The 23,738-nt window shown below is 36.1% G+C and overlaps 2 protein-coding genes across 3 annotated transcripts; both read left to right on the top strand.

The window, feature by feature from the left end:
• Nucleotides 1–7,249: 7,249 nt before the first annotated feature.
• LOC110448202 lies at nucleotides 7,250–8,407 on the top strand. Its single transcript, XM_021494331.1, has 4 exons — nucleotides 7,250–7,447; nucleotides 7,648–7,820; nucleotides 7,908–7,957; nucleotides 7,992–8,407. The coding sequence occupies exons 1-4, from the start codon at nucleotides 7,250–7,252 to the stop codon at nucleotides 8,405–8,407; spliced, it is 837 nt and encodes a 278-aa protein (XP_021350006.1).
• A 1,142-nt stretch (nucleotides 8,408–9,549) lies between these two features.
• On the top strand, nucleotides 9,550–16,679 carry LOC110448200. Of its 2 annotated transcripts, none has more exons than XM_021494325.1 (3): nucleotides 9,550–10,072; nucleotides 12,493–12,707; nucleotides 16,175–16,679. In XM_021494325.1, exons 1-3 carry the CDS (start codon nucleotides 9,559–9,561, stop codon nucleotides 16,202–16,204), a joined length of 759 nt encoding a protein of 252 aa, XP_021350000.1. In that variant the 5' UTR covers nucleotides 9,550–9,558; the 3' UTR covers nucleotides 16,205–16,679. The 2 variants fall into 2 exon arrangements, with proteins under 2 accessions (XP_021350000.1, XP_021349999.1); XM_021494324.1 differs by having other exon boundaries at nucleotides 12,493–12,711.
• Nucleotides 16,680–23,738: the final 7,059 nt, after the last annotated feature.

Here is a 23,738-nt window from a genome sequence, read left to right as displayed (position 1 = left end):
TGTGTGTCCTGTTTGCTTTTAGCTTGTAGATAATCACTTTTATCCGTTCAAATTCAATAAAAAACACTTTGTGTAACATGTGTTACATATTTTGTGATAAATAAAATATTTGTAGGATTAATTATAAATGCTTCTTTTCATTTTTTTATTGTTTTTATTGTTCCGAACAATGCCACACACAAAAAAAACCGGAAAATATTAAAAGTGGCGAAAATTCAATTTTTTGGTATTTTTTCCAAAAAATTCCCCAAACTATCGGAATGTTTAGATTTTCATAAAATTAACTCTACATAGTTGCATAACCATTATATGAAAGTTTCAACGAATTTTGCTGGTTAATTGCGAAAGTGTGGAGCCACCTTAACAGGCATGAAACTTCGTTCAGAGATTATCATACCATGACGACACAAGCACGTCACAATCCATCGGCCTTCATCGGTTATTTCCGGAAGGATGAAAAATAACCGGAAAATTATGGAACTGATGTCCGTTGCATTTATCTCTTTGTCGGTGCTTCAAGACTTTTTTTACTTCAGTTTACACAGGCACAAAAAGTAAAAATGCGGATATTTTCTGAAGATCTTTTTTGTCATCAACCCGGTTCTGTTGTTATTTCTACCGGGAGATATCATCAAAAAGAGATAATTTAATAGTTCATCAGCTTTTGATTTACATATGTTGAGAATATGAACGAAATAATTAACATTTTTGAAAGTCTAGATATAGTCTTTACATTATTTATGCATCACCACTCATAAAATAAGCAATGGAAAATGCATTTATGACGAAATTAGCAATAATTTTCCAGACAACCGACCAAAGACCAAGTGCAACGCCCTTTTTCAGCAACGTATCACTTTATCACGACGCGTACCGATTTATAACTAGTTACAGACAGAAACTGTTATTTTATTTGGCATCATTACCTGTCAAACCTCGGTGACAGTTACAAAATTTGAAATTCAATCCGGTGTTTCCAGATGGAACAGTAATTGAGACTACATATCGATATAAAGACAATTTCAGTTACATCAAAGTATTACAATGTATTCTTTTTTTAATCTAATTTTTTCAACTAATATCTCTATACATTTACTTAGACTAATCGTCAAATATGTAATATGATCTGCTTCAAATGATTATACATAAAAGCCAAGCCAATCACTCACTACCATATTGCTGTACGATAAGAATTTATTGAAATATGAATTTGAGCCCGAACAGGTTCGACCAATAATACCGTGGCAAGGTCGGCCCATGTAGTAAACACATAAAAAGACGTAAAATTGGCGGTACAATCTGACGTTGCATGCTTTATGACGTCATAATTAAGCTGATTCCAATTGGCCGAACTTACCCGAATGCCTGTCCGAACTTACCCCATGCCCGCGGGGCTCGTTCGGACATCCGATCTTCCGACAGGAAAAGTTAAATAATGTTCAAAAATGAACATGCTGCCATACTTCCAAGAACGGACTTTAATATAAAAAGGTCCGAATCCCTATTGTTATTTCGATCTTATTCTCGTTAGAGCTTGTGTTTTATTGTTCTTCGACTAGCCGACTTTAAATAAAGTTTATCTTATCTCATTCTGAAAGTTGTATTCTGAATCAGTAAATATCATAGATCAACAAACGCTACGCTCTTTTAAGGCTTTGCCTTTTCATATTACTTAAATCCGTCGGTCGATCAAACAAACGCTATTACTGCGATATTTATGATCGTTCTGAGAGCAACATTTGTTCTCAAGCTATTGTCTGTTCTGATTCTTATGTTCTTTCTAGTATCTTCTTTCAATGTTCTTTCTTCGTGTTTCAGTCAAACACATTTTCACTATAACTGGTCTTTACTTTTTGTTAGTGTGGAAGTCTTCGGTTTGCCGATTTGATTATATAAGAATGTTCCCATAGATAATGGGTAATGATATGATGTCGTATAGATTGGCCATCGGAGGCTTCTACACTAGAGTATATGGCAGATGTTGGATGAAATCAGAATTTATCTTGTTTAGTGTTCATTTAGGTCTTTTATTATCACATATGGACATTGAATTAAACCTAGGCCCACATGAATTATCTCTTTTCCATCTGAATGTTAGAAGTGTTAGGAATAAAATTGAGGCCACTGAAGACATAGCAGGCGAGTATGACATCATTTGTCTCACCGAGACACATCTAGACGAGCATGTTGCTTCTGAATTTTTACGTATTGACGGTTACCATGAACCATTTCGCTTAGATATAACTTTCAACGGGGGGGGGGGGGGGGGGTTTTTTTTTTTTTTATNAATGACATGTTAAAAGTCAAGCGTCTACGTGACCTTGAATATAGAGGAGACAAAGTCATTTGGACTCGAGTTGATTTCTCAGGGCAATGTTTAATTCTCTTTACCATTTATAGGCCCGAAAATTCTGTCCAACCCTTTTGGAACAATTTACGTGAATCTATAAACAGAGCTCTAGTTATTTCTCCCAATTTGATAGTCACGGGTGATCTTAACGTGGATTTGTGAACTATTTCATATAGGCATGTGTTGTCTGATATAATGAATACATACGGACTGATAAGTTTAATTAATGAACCTACTCGTATCTGTCCTACGAGATCTAGTCTCCTGGACCCCATCTTCATATCTGAAACTTTGACTTGTGTTGAAAGTAATGTTATTACAGTAGATGATTCGATCAGTGATCATGAGGCATGTATTGCTTCAATCAAAATATCTTTTGCTATTAAAACAGTGTAATAGAGAAAAGTCTGGCTTTATAAATCTGCCGACTTTGGTAACTTTACTAATAAGATTTTAGATTTCGATTGGGAACATAATTTTGCAACCTGTGATACTGTCGACGAAGCCTGTGACCTTTTTACATATATTTTTTTAGAATTTGCCGCATAAGTTATACCTTCCAAAGAAGTGACCGTTTGGCCAAACGACAAACCCTGGATGTCATTTGAACTTAGAAAACGGATAAGGATTTGGGATAGATTACACAAATGATATAGATCCCGTGGAAGCCCTTCTGATATCAACAAATTTAAGTCTCAGCGCAATAACGTTAATAACATGAAGAAAAATGCTCGTCTAAAGTTCTATGAAAATGTCCATTGTCTCATCGACTAATTTTCAACTTCAGATGTATATATCCACAAGCCTGGAAACTTGCGAAAGTAATGCCTTTGTTCAAGAAGGGGAACAGGCATCTTTGTTATCTACTGTTGGGAAAGTTTTTGAAAGGGTTGTTTTTAAACATATCCATAACAATTTTTTGGAAAACTCCTTCTTTTATCAACACCAGTCCGGTTTTATGCCGAATCATTCGACCTTATATCAACTCATTGAAATATATCACAATATCTGTCTAGCTTTAGAAGAAGAAAAAACATGCCGGTTTAGTTTTCTGCGACATTTCTAAGGCCTTTGATCGTGTATGGCATAAAGGGCTCATTATTAAATTAAAGTCTTATGGGATAACTGGCGAGCTATTGAATTGGATCAACAACTACCTATCTAATGGGAAACAACACGTTTTTATATCGAATTCTCTTTCTCGTGCTGGTTTCATAAAGGCAGGAGTTCTTCAAGGTTCTATTTTAGGCCCATTATTATTCTTGGTATATATTAAAGACATATCTGATGTATTGCTTTCTGCCTCTAGACTTTTCGCAGACGATACTTCTCTCTTACACATATCTTCTTCCTGTCAAGAAATAGAGACTGTCCTTAACCTAGACATTGATTCTTTAAGTAAATGGGCCAAAAAATGGTTAGTAGATTTCAATGCTAGTAAGACCAATGTTTTATTTATCTCTACTGCGACAGGACTAGATGGAGATTTAGAATTACGATTTAACAACCAATAATTGAATTTTAGTGATCAACACAGGCATTTAGGTGTAGTCTTCAATTCTGCAGGTAATTGGGGGGATAATATTTTAGCTATTTATACATCCGTTATGAAGAAAAGAAATGTTTTTAGAAGTCTGAAACATATTCTTAAAAGAGAAACTTTGTTGAATATATATAACTCTTTTATTTTGCCAATTTTTGATTACTGTTGTGAATTATGGGACGGATGTACAATTAATGAAAGTGAGAGGTTAGAAACATGTCAACGTGAAGCCGCACGTATCATTACTGGTCTTCCTTCCTATGCTAGTAATTATGCTCTCTATGTTTAATCGGGGTGAGGAGGACTCTCAGACAGGAGAAAAAGAAGGAAACTGCAGTTATTGTACAAAATGAGAAATTTTATCACCCCTGAATTCTTAAACAAAATTCTACCCAATACAGTAAACCAAAATGTCAGATATCCTTTAAGAAACAGCAATGACTTTGTAATACCAAATTTCAGACTTACTAGTACAAATTCATCCTACCTACCTTCTACGCTTCGCTCTTGGAACAGTTTAGATACTGCTAGAAGATCATCAGTCACTTTAGGAAGATTAAAAAAGACATCTCTCGAGAATTGAACACCAAATCGCCCAGTTATTTTGGTTATGGTGAACGAAAACTAAATATCATTCACACTAAATTAAGGTACAACTGCAGTTCCCTAAATTATGATTTATTTAAAGTCAACATCGTAGATAGTCCCGCCTGTGTCTGTAGATCTCCATGTGAAAACGCCTATCATTTCTTTTTTGAATGTCCAGTTTATACACACCAGAGGTTTTAATTGTTTCAAAATCTAAATTTTGTTAATGAAATCTCCTAAGATATATTGTTATCTGGTATTCCGGATCTGTCTTCTCAACAAAATAATGATATTTTTCATAAAGCCCAACGGTAGGTTTTAATTCGTAAGGCATTTTATACTTCTATACTCAATTTGTGAGACTGTTCAATGTTGTTCTTTCTCTTTTTGTTTCTGTTGTTGTAATGCTACTATTATACATATTATTTGATACCCAGTTGTGCCATGTTTGTAAATCTGATGTATATATTTGAGGAAAGGGCTTAAATAATGTTGTAATAACTTGTGCCCAATCTTGTTGTCACTATTTTGGCAAAACAATATGTTTAAACTAAAACATAATATTTATCATTTATGAAAAAAAATTGGGGCTTAAGAAAGCAGGGTCCGCGATCCCAAGCCCTGGGTGCACGCAATGTGTTGTAGCTGATGTTTTCGCAATATGTTTATGCATTTACAATAACATCATTTTTATATTTATAATGTAGTGTTTATATCTATAAAATAATGTATCTTCCCACAATTTCATTTTAAATATATTTATGCATTTACAACAACATCATTTTTATAATTATTTATAATGTAATATTTATATTCCTAAAAAAAGATCTTCCCGCAATTAAATTTTAAATATAGATTTTTTATTTGTATTGATACATTTTATTTCCTTGTTTATATATGTTAAAACGTTAGTTTCAATTATTGTCTTTTTCTTCTTTTCAACATTGAATCCAATAAAGTGACATGCCATTTTTCAATTCTGTTTATTTTTCAGTAAAATTTTGGGCGGATTGGTCGAGTTGTTAACACTCCGGCCTTCCACGCAGACGGCCGGGGCTCTATCCCCAAAGTCATCATACGCATGGACTATTCAGAGAAAGTGTTTTTCCGCAGCCCACATAACTTCAATAACCCAGATGGAGTATAAAATGGTCTGTGCTGGATGTTGCGGTATCTGTGCTGTAGCATTCAAGTGAGGTAGCACTATAATTAATGTCATTGGAAGCACGGTTCCACTACAAGCAGAACACGATACATCTACTGCACACACGGCGACATACACACATAGGGAGATATTAGCCAGGTGGCATAGGACTAGAGGTTAGCGCCTGATAAGGCAGCTCCTGCGAATTCCTCAAAATATTGTATTGATTAATGTATATATGCTAATTGTATCGATTGTATACATTGTATATCTGTGTACTGTAAAGCGCTTAGTCTAGCTAGATAGGGCGCTATATCAAGTGTTATATATTACAATATAATGATTGTATCGATTGTATAAATTGTATACCTATGTACTGTAAAGCGCTTAGTCTAGCTAGATAGGGCGCTATATCAAGTGTTGTATATTACAATATAATGATTTGTTCTATAGCTAAATGCGTGCCATGATTTCATATTATGCCATTTTCTCTGGAAAAATAAGAGGAAAAAGATGACTCATTATTTTTTTCTTCACGTATTCGGCACACAAATAGAACACAATTATGTTGATAATATTGATGTAATTGTAGTAGTACGAGGAATAGTGATAAAGATAGTGCCGTCGCTGGGGCTCGAACCCGTGATCCTTGCCTCTCCAGCCCAATGTCCCTACATGTACAGCTGATGCTGGTAAGGCAACCTAACCAATACACTTCTTTAACATAATTGTCCATTTCTTAAAACTGAGCCATTTACACAAAATATAACATTAAAGTTAAAGTTAAAAGTTGGTTTCTAATACAGAAACCGATAGAGCTCCTCTACACGACCGGGTACCTAAACGACCAGGTACAGTCGTTTCGGTACACGGTTGTTTCGGTACTTCAAAAATAAGAGGTTTCGGTACTTTTTGTAAGTAGTTTCGGTACTTTTTGTAAGTTGTTTCGGTACTTCAACAATTTTTCCGGAACTTCTTTTTTTAGTTAATAAATATTTCTCATTTGTCATGTATTGTTGGTTGTTAATTTTCGGTACTTCGTTTATTAGTTAAGAAATATTATCTATTGTTGGTTGTTTATTTTACGTTTGCTTTTGTAGTTGTTTAAACAATCAAGCAGATCAGTCAATCATTGTTTTCGAACTTCAAACGTGATCCCGCAACATACACGATGGTTGTTTATTTAACGTTTGCTTTTTTAACTGAGCAGCTGAGTAGATCGGAGTAGCTCCGAGTAGATCGGAGTAGCTCTTTAGGAGAGAAACTCAACGTTGAGGGAATTCACCAACTATCAAATTTATCAAAAAACTCATCATGTCTTTGGATGATACGTGTATTCAGTGTGACGGCGTTGTTCGACCTCGACAGGAAGCCCTTCAGTGTGACGTGTGCAGTAGATGGCAGCACAGAACGTGTGCAACTGGTGAGTACAAATCACTAATAATTAGGGATTTCCATTTCAGATTAAATTATTGTTTAAATATGAATTAAACATGTTATATATATGTCCCGTTACACTTAGCTAAAAATTAGCGATTTCCATTTCGGATTAAATTATTGTTTAAATATGAATTAAACATGTTATATATATGTCCCGCTATACTTAGCTATTTATTAATTAAACATGTTATATATATGTCCCGCTATACTTAGTTATTTATTATCACTGATCTCCGAGTTTCGACTAGAGAGATGCGTCGTGGATTACGAAGCGGGACTGTGGCAGGCCATCAGGCACCGTTTCTCCAACGTGAAAATCCAGGGATGTGCCTTCCATTGGACGCAGGCAGTATTCAGGAAAGTCCAAGAGCTGGGGTTGAAGGTAATTATATAGTGCCACAGTAACAAGCTATCACGGCTTAGATGGACGGGGCAATGTCTACAGTTCCATGAGTTCCACGAGTTCCATGTTTTTGCAGAAATCGCAATATATACAGGCATAAAATTGGCAATAGGAGGTCAGTCTTTATCCATCATTATGCATTTATATTTTCTCATTATAATTGTATTTTTTATCGACAGAAAGCATACGAGGAGCGGAGCAAGGTCCACGATTTCGTCAGCCAGGTAATGTCACTCCATTTCCTACCCAAGGAGCACATCTTGGGAGCATTCGACAGCCTGCGGGAACGGGCAACCTCCAAACCAATCTTGGACCTGATGAACTACATCGAGAGGACGTGGATGAGAAACAGGTACGCAGATGAAAAAAACGAAAATGACGTAATGACAAAAACATTACTTAAATTTGACTCAATTGATTTTTTTCTATGGCATAACAGGTTAAGAAAAAAAAAAACAGCATATATGCAATCCAAAGAATTAATGAAATGTATAGTTTAGTAATTATTTTATTTATTTTTCAGTCTTCCCGATCAGCAATTGGTGTGTGTTTAACACAGCTGTGAGAACCAACAATGACGTCGAAGGTTGGCACCATCGCCTGAACACCCGTGTGAACGTGAGGGGACCAGTCCCATTTTATCTGCTGTTCCGGGAAGCTGAGGCCATCCCCATGCAACTAAAAGTGGTGACAGAGGGGAAATTGAAAAGACATCAGAGGAAGCGGTCACGACAGGTAGAGACGCGTCTTCCGGATGTGGAAGCGTTACCAGCAGGGGAGACTTACAGCATCACAGCTACTACGGAAGGCCGCTTCCCTTGTTCTCTGAAGTGTAGTGACGATGTGAATAGTTTACGGGGAAGGGAACAGTCTTTAATAGTAGCTATATTTATGAAGTGTGGTTTAATATACGGGGAAGGGAATTCTTATACAGGGTAACGTGGGAAAAAGTATGTAATAGTAGCTATGGAATGACGATGTGAAAAGTTTACGGGGAAGGGAACAGTTTTTAATAGTAGCTATATTTATGACGATGTGAATTATGTTGTTAACTGTTTTTAAATGTATTTTAATTTTTGTTTACCGAGTATAAATATATGCTATCCATGTACGGAAATAAAATTATTCATCAATGTAATAATATTAATCTTGTTTTGTTTTTGGTATTCATGATTCATGACGTGTAAAAAAAAACTTATGTCACTGACATATTAGATATCAAGTTCGTGCTTATATCAAATATACATGAACTGTACCAAAACAAGCAAAGACCACTTCAAAAAATCTGATACAAACACGTGTATTATAGCACAAGTTTGACTTAGAGTTACTTCCCTTGAAGGTATACAGCACGCAAAAAGTGGTGACGTTGACTTAAACTTGGTACCAAAGTGTGTTTCCATAAGTACCTAAACGATTTTCAGAAGTACCGAAACAACTTTCAAAAGTACCGAAACGACTTTCAGAAGTACCGAAAAGTTAAAAAGAATGGATGTCTCATTTAAAAGGGCAACTTTATCAATATTTTTAATAAACCATTGCATAAATTTTCAGCAAAAATATCAAAATAAGTCAGAAAATTCGGTTGGAAAAAAAGAACAAACAAAAAGGGGAAAATAACGTAACGTGAAAAACATGTCTCGTCATTATGAACATCTAGCCGTGCGCTCTGTATTTATATGATACGATCACATAAATACATGCCATTATTATATGTAGTTGGCATACATAACAACATATACACGAGAAATATTATTACAAGAAACACAGCTCAAATTAAAAAAAAAAAAATTCGTTTAGGTTCCTTGGTTATGACTGGGGTCTGCTTTGGTCACACACAATGTGAAATGTATTTAATTCCCTTGAATTAGCTGATGTATCCCGTTTCGGTTACGTTAGGGTCCTTTTTGGTTCCGATTTGGCCTGTTTCGGTCCGATTCGGTACGATTCGGTCTGATTCGGTGGTTTATCGCACATGGGTATTAGACGCGAGACCGGAAACCCGGCTGGTTCGAAAAAATACCACAAACTTTGCGGACCTGTAGCACTACAGCGAATCGACAAAAGGGTATTTAATTCACTTTAAATAGATGCTGCATTCCTTGTCGATAGAGTTACGGTCCGTTTCTGTTCTCTTTCGTTTCCGAGTCTTTCTGTTTCAGTCCGATTCGGTGATTAGTCGCACATGGGTATTAGACGCGAGACTCGAAACTCGGCTGGTTCGAAAAATGGCCACAAAATCTGCAGACCTGAAGCACTACAGCGAATCGACAGAAGAGAAAATTGCCAAACAAGTTTTTGAGTGGGTTGCCACTGAAACTACTTACCCCCTGGGGTTCTACAACTTAGTTATAGAAACTAGTAATGCTAAGATAGGGACATCTTTCAGCGACGCAGCGGTCTATCTTCAAGTGATTGAGGAAGTTCGGGAGTCGGTACGGAAAGATCATGCAGACGGATTTCCAACCTGTGGACTGATTCCCATAAAGGACATTCTGAATGTGTCTATTCTAAAAGACTTTGTAGCAAATGGAGTAAAAGCTATCGAGAAATACCCAGACTGTTCCCAACAATCATTCTTGGCGTTGTTTGAATTCCTGCGTGGTAAGCTTGAAAAAGTTAACCATGATCGATTACGTGTGCGACTGTACATGTATCTGTGTTTTATTACATTTTTACCTGTGAAATATTAACAATTCTTTAAAAGCTAATGAAAATTGTCACTTTTGCTGATTTAACTAATCAAAACACTGATTGCAAACTACCATGGGAAAAGTTACAATTCTAGTAAAAGCCTGGTTAGCTTAACGATACGCAGGCCTCAAGAAAATCCGTCTTAGACATTAGACGATTCTACTGGCGGGAATAATCATCTGTTATCTATCATGGAGAATAATTCTATTGGGAAAACACAGCTTTTAATTCCAAAGTTAAGTTTCATTTTCATGAAAGCATATACAGACTATGCAGGTCAGCAATTCTAACTATTGGATCAAAGAAAACTCCATAAGTACAAGAATATTTTTTTTCTGTCGATTTTGCAAACATACAACATAAGCTACAAAGAGCCTGTATTTTGACAAAAACCATGAGTATAATAGAGACAATTTTTTTTATTACAACATGAAAAATTAAAAAACGTACTATACTGTAAGCACAGAAAGAAACAAAATTATCACATGGAAAGTATTTTGCACATAGTAGGCACATTGCACACGGCAAGCACATCATTTCATGATATTATATGCACAGTAGCACATTCAGCACATTTGCATGTAAGCACATAAAAACAAACCATCACATGGAAAGCTAATTTGCACATAGTAGACACATTTACACAGTGTAGGCACATTTGCACAGGTAAAGCACACTAACACATTGACACATCACAGAAAAGAACCAGGTTTGCTAGGCTATACAACGGGTATATCCGCATTCAGGGCTTTCCCACATACAGGTCAGTCTGCCAAAAACAGAGTAGTTCTAGATCTCTGCTTTCCATAACTCCTTCGGCAGGCTGCTCCATATGCGAGCACCCTCAAAACGGAAAGACCTCATGCATGTCAAATGAAACAGTCAGCCTCTTCAAGTCCAGGGTCATAAGTATAACTTACATAGGTGGTGATGATATTTTTTCATCAAGAAAAGTGTTGACAAAACAACTCTGCATTTCCCCCACTCCCCACCATTGTAGATTCCGTGCTTATCAACAATGCACATTGATCTGAGTTGATAAGACAGGACTTTTTCTAAATAGTTATTATGATAGTGATTTGGTGTACTTTATCAAAAACATTAACTTAGGTGCCTACATAATAAAATTCAGTAAATAAAGGGATATAATTATGAGTTTTTACATTTTATAATTTTTTTTGCAGATATGACTTTTTGTCTCATAGGGTTGTCTATATATATATATATATATATAGGTAGTCATGCTTGTAGTAAAAGTATCCAGATCAAGTATTGTCAGCTTGATGTGTCATTCTGTGTTCCGGGTTAGGTTTTCGTAATAAAATGTTATAAAAAGAATATCTTACAGTACCTTCAGTAATACCAAATATATATTTCACTTGTGTGGCTAATATTGTGATAAATATCACTCGTGCTGCATACTCATGAAAGATATCAAAATATTAACCACACTTGTGAAATATATTTGGTATTACTGTAGACAAGTTGTTAGATATCCTCTATATATTCTATGCTATACAGTGAAGCGCCATAAGTCTATCACGTTACACTATTTTCCCATTGGATTCTATGTTATGTTTTTCAAAAAATGTTCCGGACTTCGTTTAACATCCAATTTTGATAAAACTTTTCACCATGTTGAAGAATTATGCAATGTTTCTTATACGATAATTTAACTAGTAAATACCAGCCGCTTCCTACCAACTCAGCTAGGGAGATTTCTCTTTAGCTCATTCGGTAGAGCGTAAGACTAGTAAGCTAGACTTCCCAGGTTCTTCCTCCTAGCAGAGGCGTTGACATAATAATGACCTCTGTTATATTGGTGCCCACATATGGACCCGGAGAGTATTGACAAAAATACTCAGCTATACTTGCATAGGAATCACTTTGACCCCTGGAAAACTCTTGAAGAGTTCTTTCCGGGGCTTGAACCAATGACCTCTTGTTCTCTAGCCCAATGCTCTACTGCTGCGCCAAAAGGAAATTTCCTACAGCTGAGGCTTGTAAGGCAACCTAATTAATGCACATCTTTTACAGTAATATGTATATTGTTATCTGTGGCTTTGTTATTGAGATATCACTTTTTCTCCTAGTGAAAAGGTTTACATGATATTGACATAACTACGAAAGACACAATGCTACATGGGGCAGTCGCCAGTTCCTGGCCGTAGGTTGGTGGTTTTTCTCCGGGAACACCGGCTTTCCTCCACCACCAAAACCTGGCACGTCCTTCAATGACCCTAGCTGTTAATAGGACGTAAAACAAACAAACCAAACCACATGTAATATTTTCAATACTAATAACCAGTACTGCAATTGTTGTTTTCCAGAGAGAAAAAAACATGGAAAGGCACTTCAGACACTCATCACAACCACTCCTCCAACAAATGGAAATAAGGAGACACAAGTTATGGTTGCATTGGCCCATCACCTGTTCTCACAATTAATACCAGGCAAGATGTATGAAGTTGATGAATATGCAAAGCAAGTTCCAAAAGAATGTGGCTGTGGTTGTAAGGCCAGAATTTCTGAAGGAAACACTTCAGTAGGTAAGCTCTTTTTGGTTCAGTTTCATTATTTATGACATCATGGGATAAATCTAGGCTTGATTCACTACTGTTTATGGGTAGTTTCCGCTACAGAAGAAAATTTCCCTGTTCTTGAAATTCCCCCTATGTACTTCAAAATTCCCATATTTGAAAAAAAAAAGAGCCGTTTTTCTTCAAAATATTCACCCTATTTTTATGTTTCCTTTAAAGTTGAACAGTAAAAATACATAATACTGCATATATACCTTTTCTTCACATAGTTTAAACAAAAATTCTACAATTTTAAGGTTAAAATTGTTTATCAATTGAAATATACTGCACACATGTATGTCAGACAAAACATTTATCTTTTACCTTCATGACGCAAGAGTGTCGTATAAAAATTTCAGTTTCAGTTCCTGGAGAGAGGGTAAAGTTTACTGTATTTTATCATTTCATTTTTTCCTGACAATTACCAGCTATACGTATGACATTTGTTGGTCACTCCATTACATCATTTGGTGAGTGAATCCACCGTCAGAAAAAAGGGTTAATGGACTTATTTTGACAGAACTTCATGCTATTTTTGGAACCTTTCTTCAAAGTTTTGATATGTGATGTAACTTGAAGGCAGTACATAAAAATATCCGATAAAATTAGCACTTAGTTTAAAATTAATCATGATAGTATTGAGGGATATTTTTCGTGAACATAGTGAGATGCTTTACCACCCCCTGACACACAACTACAGTAATTATCCTTATATCTGTGAGTACAATGTTCACAGACCTATAATGCAGCTGGTTGATCTTCTTTCAATATAGAAATAATACACAATAAAAGACACAAACATGCATTCACAATGTCTGTGATTATACTACCACAATTGATATAAAATGGTCCCCCGGGCCCCCCTCACTTTAACACACACACACACCCCTTTAATTGGGTTATGAAACTTCTAAGTAAAATTTGGTATGATTTTTGAATGGTCCTTATGTGTACTTAGGCTCCATATGAGTATATCGTTGACACAATTATCTGATATAGAAAAAGGTCATCGGGACCTTCTTTGCTAGTTTTTTTGGGGGCATTGTTAATTCATTTGGCCCAAATAGGTGGTGAGAATTCAAAATTGTACAAACAGTGGGGCTGAACCCCCAGAGGGCTAAGGGATGGGGCAATTGTGTATTGAAGTTGACCTCTGATGTGACCCTTGGTGGGTTGTTGTTAGATTTTCCAGGCAACATATCAATAAATGGGACCAATATGTGAAGATTTAGTTTTAATTAGATTGGGCTGAGGGGTGGGACCAAAAAAGGTTAACTTGGAAATGATTAATATCTCACCCTAAAACCATATATACAATTGCTGAATATAAAGAGGTGAATGCACATATGTGTATCAAATTTGACTTTATAGAGTACACAAATATACGAATCGAACGTATCACAACGTTTCAAGACCATTTGGTCCCTTATCAAGCTATGACTGAGTGAGCTCTTTTCATGTTTAAATGTACAATGATGTGACAACTATTTTGTTTGCTCGACTACCACTTTACCATTAAGATGTTTCTAGTTTGTCCTCAGCGGGGAATCTGAATGACTATGTCCTTGTTTGATAAAATATGTGTAGGAAAAATATGGGTCATCAAAATTCGACTGTCTTACTGCCCTGGTGGTGCCTCCTCCAGTCTATATGCAATGTTTTTATCCCCCGCTTTCACCAAAATGGGGGATATTAATTTGGGTTTGTCCATCTGTCAGTCTGTCACGCTAAAGGGCTCGGCCAAGTTTGACAACCACTTTAATCGGACTCCATTTGGAGGAGTTATGGCCCCTTGATTAACCTCATTATCTGCATTTTCCGCTTAATAACTCTAACAAATATTAGCCAAATTCTTTCAAACTTGATAACAATGTTTGTGTTCCTCTGTTTTTCCACCCATCTCGGACACTCTTTTGTTTTCATGCTAAGTTTGCCAACCGATGTGATTAGTGCATCTTTACGAATAATTAATGAAGTTAATACATTCTGATGAATTAAACGATTATTTATAGAGTAATACCTACATGTTCAATAAAAATTTGAATTACTGTATAAGGCCTTTTTTTCTTTAAGTTTCAAGCTATACATGATGTCTCAACAGCGCGATCGATACTCACATGTTTAAACCTAACCTCGATAATGTTTCTACAATATGTCCTGCAAGTGGGGGATATAAATTCCAAGAACTTGCTTGTTCATATTTATTTTTGACACATGCATTAGGTAACATAGGTGTCAAATGGGTCAAGCATACTACGAAGTTTGCTTAACTAGAATTGCAGAAACGAAAGTAGCTCCCTATATGTCCTTATATGGACTCTTTGACCGTATATGGAATCTGATAACTCCATCTTTATATGGAATTTAATATCTCCTTATATGGGAACTCATGCATTACTCCTATTGGTTTCCGATAACATTTCATTCACAAACTAGTGAAGCCATTTTGTGGTTTATCAAGACCAATTGGTCCCTTTATCAATCTATGACTGAGTGAGCACTTTTCATGTTTAACTGTACAATGATGTGACCACTATTTTGTTTGCTCGACTACCACTTTACCATTAAGATGTTTCCAATTTGTCCTCAGCGGGGAATCTGAATGACTATGTCCTTGTTTGTTAAAATATTTGTATGAAAAATATGGGTTATACAGAAATTGCTGTCCATCATCAAAATGCGACTGTCTTACAGCCCAGGTGGTGCCTTCTTTAGTCTATATGCAATTTTTGTATCTCCCGCTTTCACTGTAATGGGGAATATTAATTTGGGTGCGTCTGTCTGTCAGTCTGTCTGTCTGTCACACTTCGTTCCCATGCAATAACTGCAACAAATGTCAACCAATTTTCTTTTCAAACTTGGTAGACTGCCTTAAGGGCTCAGCCAAGTTTGGTAATCACTTTCAGGGGGCTTTATTTGGCGGAGTTATGGCCCCTTGAATAACGAAAAAATTAATTTTCTGCCGTTTCTGTTCATTAGCTCTCGCAAATATCATCAGATTGTCTTCAAACTTAGTAACATGGTTCAACGCATAAAGGGCGCGGCCAAGATCGACAACCAATAGAATTGGACTCCATTTGGCGGAGTTATGGCCCCTTGATTAACGAAAAACCTCATTATCTGCAGTTTCCTCTTAATAACTAGCAAATATTCTTTCAAACTTGATAACATTGTTTATGTTCCTCTGTCTTTCCACCCATCTTCTGCACTCTTTGGGTTTCATGCTAAGTTTGCCAACCGATGTGATTTGTGCATCTTTACGAATAATTAATGAGGTTAATGAGATTAATTTATACAGTAATACCTACATGTTCAATAAAAAAATCGGTTTCAGATAACATTTCATTCACAAACTAGTGAAGCCATTTTGTGGTTTATAATCCAACGAATAGGCAGAGAAAGCATTCACTTCTAAACTTTCTTATTCATACAGGGTCACAGGGAACATGGCATGGTCGAGTAGATATCCTCCTGAGCCACACAATCGCTGTAGCAATGGCAAAGAGACAAACAGGAAAGGAAGAAGAAGGTGAAGAGGAGGAAAATCTTGATACAGATGCAGAGGAACCTGTGGAACGTGACGGTGTTCTCCTGGATCAAAAAGTCTTAAATCAGATCTTAGCTGAAGCTATAACAAATGGATTTGCTCAAGCTAACATGCATAAGGATACATTATCACATTTCTTGATTCCAACTTTTGGAACCACATCAGACCATGTTACTATTTGTCTGTATGACTGAAAATGACTACTTACTGCACATCAAGGAAGAACTAACATTATGGAGTCCAGGTGAGACAGCTGATCAGCTAAATGTAACTACCATAGTTGTCATTTGGCTTTTCTTGAACTTTACTATTTTTACTAAGAAAAATCTGCATGCTAAAGTTGATCTTGACAAGTCAGGATTACATGAAGAATTGAAGGAGCGTCTGGAATATTACAAAAAGGCAGAAACAAAAGGAGATTTTGTTTCACCAGCATCTGTTGCATTGCTGTGGAAACACATCCAACCGACCAACAAAAGCCCAAAGAACTGAGTCTGAAATGATCCCTGAGACCGTTGATTTTACATCAGGTGACCTTCAGACAGATGTTCTGTGTATTATCATAGCAACTTGTTTGACTGTAAGCTTATAGCTTAAAAGGTATATGTGTACAGTGTTGGAAACAAGTACAGACACTGTTATACATGTTACAGTAGCCCACTTCTGGGGTCTTTACGAATACCCACATTGTTATACTTGTTACAGTAGCCTGGGACAGGGGTCTATACGAATACTGACACAGTCGCACGTGTACAGTGTTGGAAACAAGTACAGACACGGTTATACATGTTACAGTAGCCCACTTCTGGGGTCTTTACGAATACCCACATTGTTATGCTTGTTACAGTAGCCTGGAACAGGGGGCTATACAAATACTGACACAGTCGCGCAATTGTACAGTAGCCTGTGGCTGGGGGCTATACGAATACTGACACAGTTATACATGTACAGGAGCCTGTGACTGGGGCCTATACGAATACCGACACAGTCACACGTGTACAGTAGCCCGTGTCTGGGGCCTATACGAATACCCACATTGTTATGCTTGTTACAGTAGCCTGGAACAGGGGTCTATACAAATACTGACACAGTCGCACAATTGTACAGTAGCCTGTGGCTGGGGCCTATACGAATACTGACACAGTTATACATGTACAGTAGCCTGTGACTGGGGCCTATACGAATACCGACACAGTTATACATGTACAGTAGCCTGTGGCTGGGGCCTATACCAATACTGACACAGTCGCACATGTACAGTAGCCTGTGGCTGGGGCCTATAGGAATACTGACACAGTTATACATGTACAGTAGCCTGGGGCAGGGGCCTATACCAATACTGACACAGTCATACATGTACAGTAGCCCGCGGCTGGGGCCTATACGAATACCAACACGGTCATACATGTTATAGGAGCCTGCCGCTAGGGCCTATGTCAATACCGTAATACATGAAATGCCATTTATGACATGTACATTGCAACTATCATTGAAATGAACTTGAATGTAACTGCATGATATTTGTGTGTATGTGTATATGAGTTAATGAATAAATGAATGCCAAATTTTGAAGATGTATTATCTTATTTCTTTTTCTTAGATCTGAACCGTTAAAGTTTATTTTTCTTTGAAGAATTTCAGCGACAGTGTGATTAAGTTCTTGTTCACTTGAAAATGTGATGCAAGTATAAAATTTATGTAATGAACTCCATCCATTAGTGTCAATATCTTTGACTATGTATAACTGGATCAGCATGAATTAATCTTTAATATCATCAAAGGGAGATAAAGATCAATTCATGCAGATACAGTTATACATAGTCAAAGATACTAACACTGATGGATGGAGTTCATTACATACTTCCTTACCAGTGCTTGCTTGGGATTGCTTTTCAGGTCCGAAGGTAAAAGGTCACTGTAACTAAGGTGAAAGGTCACTGTAACTATAGATAGAAAACCTGTTTCCATGTGATTACTTGAGTTTCTTTAGGTCCATCGAGCTCAGACTTCATACAGTGTTCTCTTACCTTAAGTGCTTACTTGGGATTGCTTTTCAGGTCTGAAGGTCAAAAGTCAAGGTCACCGTAAATGGAAAATCTGTTTCTGTGTGATAACTTCAGTTCCTTAGATTTGATTAAATCAATCTTTTTAAGGTGCTTCTTTACTAAAAGTGCTTGCTTGGGATTGCTTTTCAGGTTTGAAGGTCAAACGTTAGGTCACATTACTATAAATAGAAAATTTGTTTCTGTGCAATAACTTAAGTTTTTTGCGCTGATCGAGATCAGACTACATACAGTGCTTTCTTAAACCTTTAGTGTTTGCTTGGGATTGCTTTTCAGGTCTGAAGGTCAAAAGTCAAGGTCACCGTTACTATAAATGGAAAATCTGTTTCTGTGTGATACCTTGAGTTCCTTAGATTTGATTAAATCAATCTTTTTAAGGTGCTTCCTTACTAAAAGTGCTTGCTTGGGATTGCTTTTCAGGTTTGAAGGTCAAAAGTTAGGTCACATTACTATAAATAGAAAATTTGTTTCTGTGCAATAACTTAAGTTTCTTTACGCTGATCGAGATCAGACTACATACAGTGCTTTCATACCTTTAGTGTTTGCTTGGGATTGCTTTTCAGGTCGGAAGGTTAAAATTCAAGGTCACTAGAAAATATTTTTCCGTGCAATAACTAGAGTTTTTTGGAGTTGCATACAGTGCTCCTTTACCAATATTTGTTACTACAATTAGAAAAACTGTTTCCATGTGATAATTAAGTCCAGTTTCCTTGGGCCAAACAACCTCAAAACTTCACACTGGCTGTTATTCCATGGAATTTCTGATGTTTAAGCCGAAACTTTTCTCTCGCTAAAAGCGCTAAACGGCTTTTTTTCACATTACGTGGAAGCAATTGCAGGTTGTTAGAAGATGGTTATATTACAATTAGCACTTGTTATTAAGACCCCAAATGTTTTGATTCATAACTCTGCTGCCAAAATCCTTTCCAAAACGTGTTTAGCTCAAGTAAGCTTATGCCATGGTGCAGCGTCTGTCCGTTCGCCGTCAACTTTTTACTTTAAACAACTTCTTCTGAATAACCAAGAGGCCCAGGCTAATGATATATGGCCATTAGAATGCTGGGATGAAGGGCTACCAAATTTGTTCAAATGAATTACCTTTGCCCAATTTCAAGGTCACAGGGGTCAAATATGTTAAAATCTTTAAATAACTTCTTCTGAAACACCAGAAGGCTCAGGACGATGATATTTGGCCAACATTATGCTGGGAATAAGGGCTATTTTCAAATGAATGACCTTCACATATATTCAAGGTCACAAAGGGGTGAAATGTGTTGAAGCTTTTAAACAACTTCTGCTAAATAACCAAAAGCTTCAGGGTGATGATATTTGTCCAGTAGTATGCTGGGATGAAGGGCTACCAAGTTTGTTCAAATGAATGACCTTCGCCCATATTCAAGGTCACAGGGGTTATTTGTCTTAAAATCACTTAAAAACGACTTCTTCTGAATAACTAAAGTGTCCAGGGTGATTGCTTGTTCATGTGAATGACCTTGACACACTTTTAAGGTCACATCTGGTCCACAGTGCATAAATCTTAAAAGTCATCTTCTCAGTAAACAAAAGGTATAGGGCCTTTATAGGGTGGTGATATTTGACAAGTTGCATTCTGGGACGAATGCTATAAAGTTTGTTCAATTCAATGTCAATGTTTGACTTTCAAGGTCATAGGGGTCAAATGTGTTTAAATCGTCTGAATGACTAAAGTCAAGACACTGATAGTTTGCCTGTAGCTTTATTTTAGTCCACTTTTAAGGTTACAATTGTGAGATTAATACCAGGTGAGCGTACCATGCTCTTGTTTCGAAACTGCGGTGAATTTTAACGAAAATTGGTACAAGTGTTTAATGGCATAATGTGGTGTGCAAGAGACTTCTTATTTTCCGATCGGTAAAAAAGCATGGCCACACCTACCTCAATTATAATTTCATGAAATTTCTCCAAAACTTTTTCCAGATCTCAACGCTCAATAACTTTTAAAGAAATTAATATTTTTACCAACTTTCAAGGTCACAGGGTTCAAAATTATGAAAACCATTTTAAACAACTTCTTCTAAATAACCAGGAGGCCCAGATTACTAATACTTTGCCAGGTACCTGGTACCTGGCATGACGTGCTATAAAGTTGCCTAAAAATGACCTTGACCTACTTAAAAGATAACAAGGATCAAATGTGTTTAAAACCATTAACATCGTCTTCTAAATAATAAGGAGGTTCAAAGCACCGAAAATTGGCCAGTAAGTTATCCATGTCAACGGATGATTACTGATGAAAAAACAGACATAGGGAGAAACAAGGATGTAATAACATACCAATGATGTCCTTGACTGTTGACTAGGTTGAATTGTCAAGTTTGCACGGTTACCCTGTGTGTTAAAACACATCAACGTATCCCGAGTAAATGACAAGGACGCGTTTTGAAGTACGTGCTGTCATTCACGTCAGCCTAGTGACCGATTACAGATTTAGGGAGAAACAATGACGTCATTCTCTGCGAACGAAGTTAAGCTCTAAAAATGTATCGATATATGGTTCATGTTGTCATATATACTACGATAAAGATTGCCTTATCAAAGCCATATAAGCGTGATTAAGAAGTGCGTTCTTTCAGATCGATGCACAATACCTTTTGAGTAAACATACTTAGGGAGAAACAAGGATGAACAAACATTCCTTTTGTCATACATTTTGATCGAGGTTTATTTGTAAAGTTTGCACGAATACGGTACACTATGTCTAACACTACAATATACATCGCCCAAGTCAATGCTTAATAAGCGTTAATAAGAAACTGATTCCATTCACGTCAATGGTTTGGTTTGGTATTGTTATCATATTAAGTAATCTGAGTTCATAGTCACTTCCCAGTTGAATACTGGAGTTTTTGCCCAAACCTTTCGCCTGGTCTCCAGAAGTTGTCTGCTCCCTACCGTCTGACAAGTTAAATTCTTGGGGCTTGGGTATTTACCGGAATGGACCGGAATGGAGTTGATTTACTGAAACGGAGAGAAATGGGCTTTAAATTACCACAATTTCAAAAGAATGGACACCAGTATATGCATTCTTCATCACCAACTAGATTAATATGCAAAATATTGGGCATGTATTTCATTTACATCTATTTAAAAAAAAAATTAAAAAAATACGCAATTGACAGCACGATGTCGTTAACCGAAATTGAGGGCAACTTGCCTTTAATTGGCATTATTTCAAGAGAATGAACCTACATGTGCTTTTTTATAATCCACTTGGGTTGGGACATGTGTTAAAGATTGGGAGTTGTCTTTACCCAATACAAGTTTTCTAAAGATTTAAAATCACGCAGTTTAGACTGATTTACCGAAACGGACGGAAATGTGCCATAAATAAGCAAAAGGTTAATTTTCAAATAGCACAGTTAGGCCTAGCGCACAGCATCGAATTCTGTAAACATAAAGTAAGTAATTATCCGAAAAACGAAATCCAGATTTGTTTTTTAAGGGAAAATAATGATAATTTTGATTAAATGATATGTTCAAAGGAATTTTTAGTATATATGCCTAATTTAAAAAGGTATCCAGTTTATTTAAATTTTCAATGTTGTATACTTGTTATAAGTTTGATAAAAAAAAGTCCTGACTGAAATCATTTTTGTACCATTAAGCAGTCCAGATTGAAATATGTGGTTATATACTGGAGATCAACACATTCATAATTCGTTTGTCCTTGCTGAATAAGGAGAGTACTTAATTTTGAACTTATAGAGGTATTTTTTTTAAATTATTCAAAGATTAGCTTTGAGAATCATCAAGAAGATAGAAATATTTTTCAATGTACATGATGTGTAAAATAAAGTTCATGGTACTTTTGAAAACTTCTGAAATATGGATGTATTGGTTGGCTATTATACATGCCATATGTTGCAAATATGGTTGTTTATTTGTCCATAGATTATTTAAAGCTCCACAATATATATTTTTTAATTGAGCTCTACGTCCAATCAAAAGCTTTGGTCATTTAAGGACGTGCCATGTTTAGGTGGTGGAGGACACGAGTACCTTGCTATAATTAAGGAAGTACTCCTGAATCTTGATATTTGAAGTCCACACAATTCATAAGTTATTTTTGAAAGAAATCCCCAAAACCATATCAATCCCAGATAACTAATAGTATGATACCAAAACTGTGTATGGTATACTAGTATTAACACATAAGATCACTTCAAGCCCAGTTGTTCTGACCTGATTTTGTGCATTACCGATGCCTTTGTAAGTTGGCTATGCTAAATAATAGCTTATCGCATTATTTATAAGAGTCTTACTCTTAATGTCATTTTTCATGACAATTTAAGCTGGAAGCGCCCTGCAGACTTACTCTACAAAATGAGCAGATACAGATGTATGTAATTTGCATCTGGAAAAACAACGCATACTTGAATGTATATTTTGCTACCTGTATTTGTTTTTCTCAGTTTATTGAAATCTCTTAGATAACGTTAAATAATAAATATACGTCATGTTAATCTCTACAATAACCACTGCTACCACAATCAGATACCACATAGTATAACGACTTTGAAATGGTACATATCTGTTAAATATTTACAGATTTTTGCACAAAACAAGATCGGGTCTCCGCTAATAAACTACCGGTAATTATATTTGTTATGTTTTATTTTTTTCTGTAACATTGCCTGGAATAATCTTATGTTGATCTAACACTCTAGAGATCGGGGGAAAAAGATTGTAAAAGATGTTTTGTGCAAAAGAAACTTGTAACTGTCATTCTTGGTATAATTGACTGTATATTGATATGAAAAGGTAGTAAATTGCAAACATGGACATTTGAATTAAGTACCCAGCAAATTAACTCTATCAGTTATATATGTTAATCTATGAAGACGCAAGTGCTGTGAAATAGCATAACATGCATATAAATCAAACATTCTTATTAATGTATATACATTAAATTTAGTGTGAAATCTTCATTTTTTTTTTTATCAAATTCATAGGTCAACCGGGACCTCCCAGTAAAATATGGGTTAATCTATATTCTGAAAAGGAGTATAAATATATACTAAATTCAATATTTCAAATTGAAGCAATAATACGCACCACAAATCGACATAATTATCTCGTTATAGCGCGTTATTGTTATCCCATAAAATGCAATAATTATTCGTTATAAAGCGTTAGTTACTTGCATCACCTTAAACCGCGCTAATCATCTCGTTATATTTACCATCGAATGGCATTGCCACTATATAACCCTGCCAAATTAAGTTGGCATTTATATAGGCTATGAATGCCATATGGACCGATTGTTGACGTCGTCATTATTATGACGTCATAATTGTTTCATTTGATACTACTGACCATCCCTGGGCGACTGGTGTTCTATTTAATGA

Source organism: Mizuhopecten yessoensis, unplaced genomic scaffold (assembly GCF_002113885.1).
Source record: "Mizuhopecten yessoensis strain PY_sf001 unplaced genomic scaffold, ASM211388v2 scaffold3913, whole genome shotgun sequence".
NCBI classification, from domain to species: Eukaryota; Metazoa; Mollusca; class Bivalvia; order Pectinida; family Pectinidae; genus Mizuhopecten; species Mizuhopecten yessoensis.
Note: the sequence above shows the minus strand (reverse complement) of the source record. Positions and strands in the feature narration are given on the sequence as shown.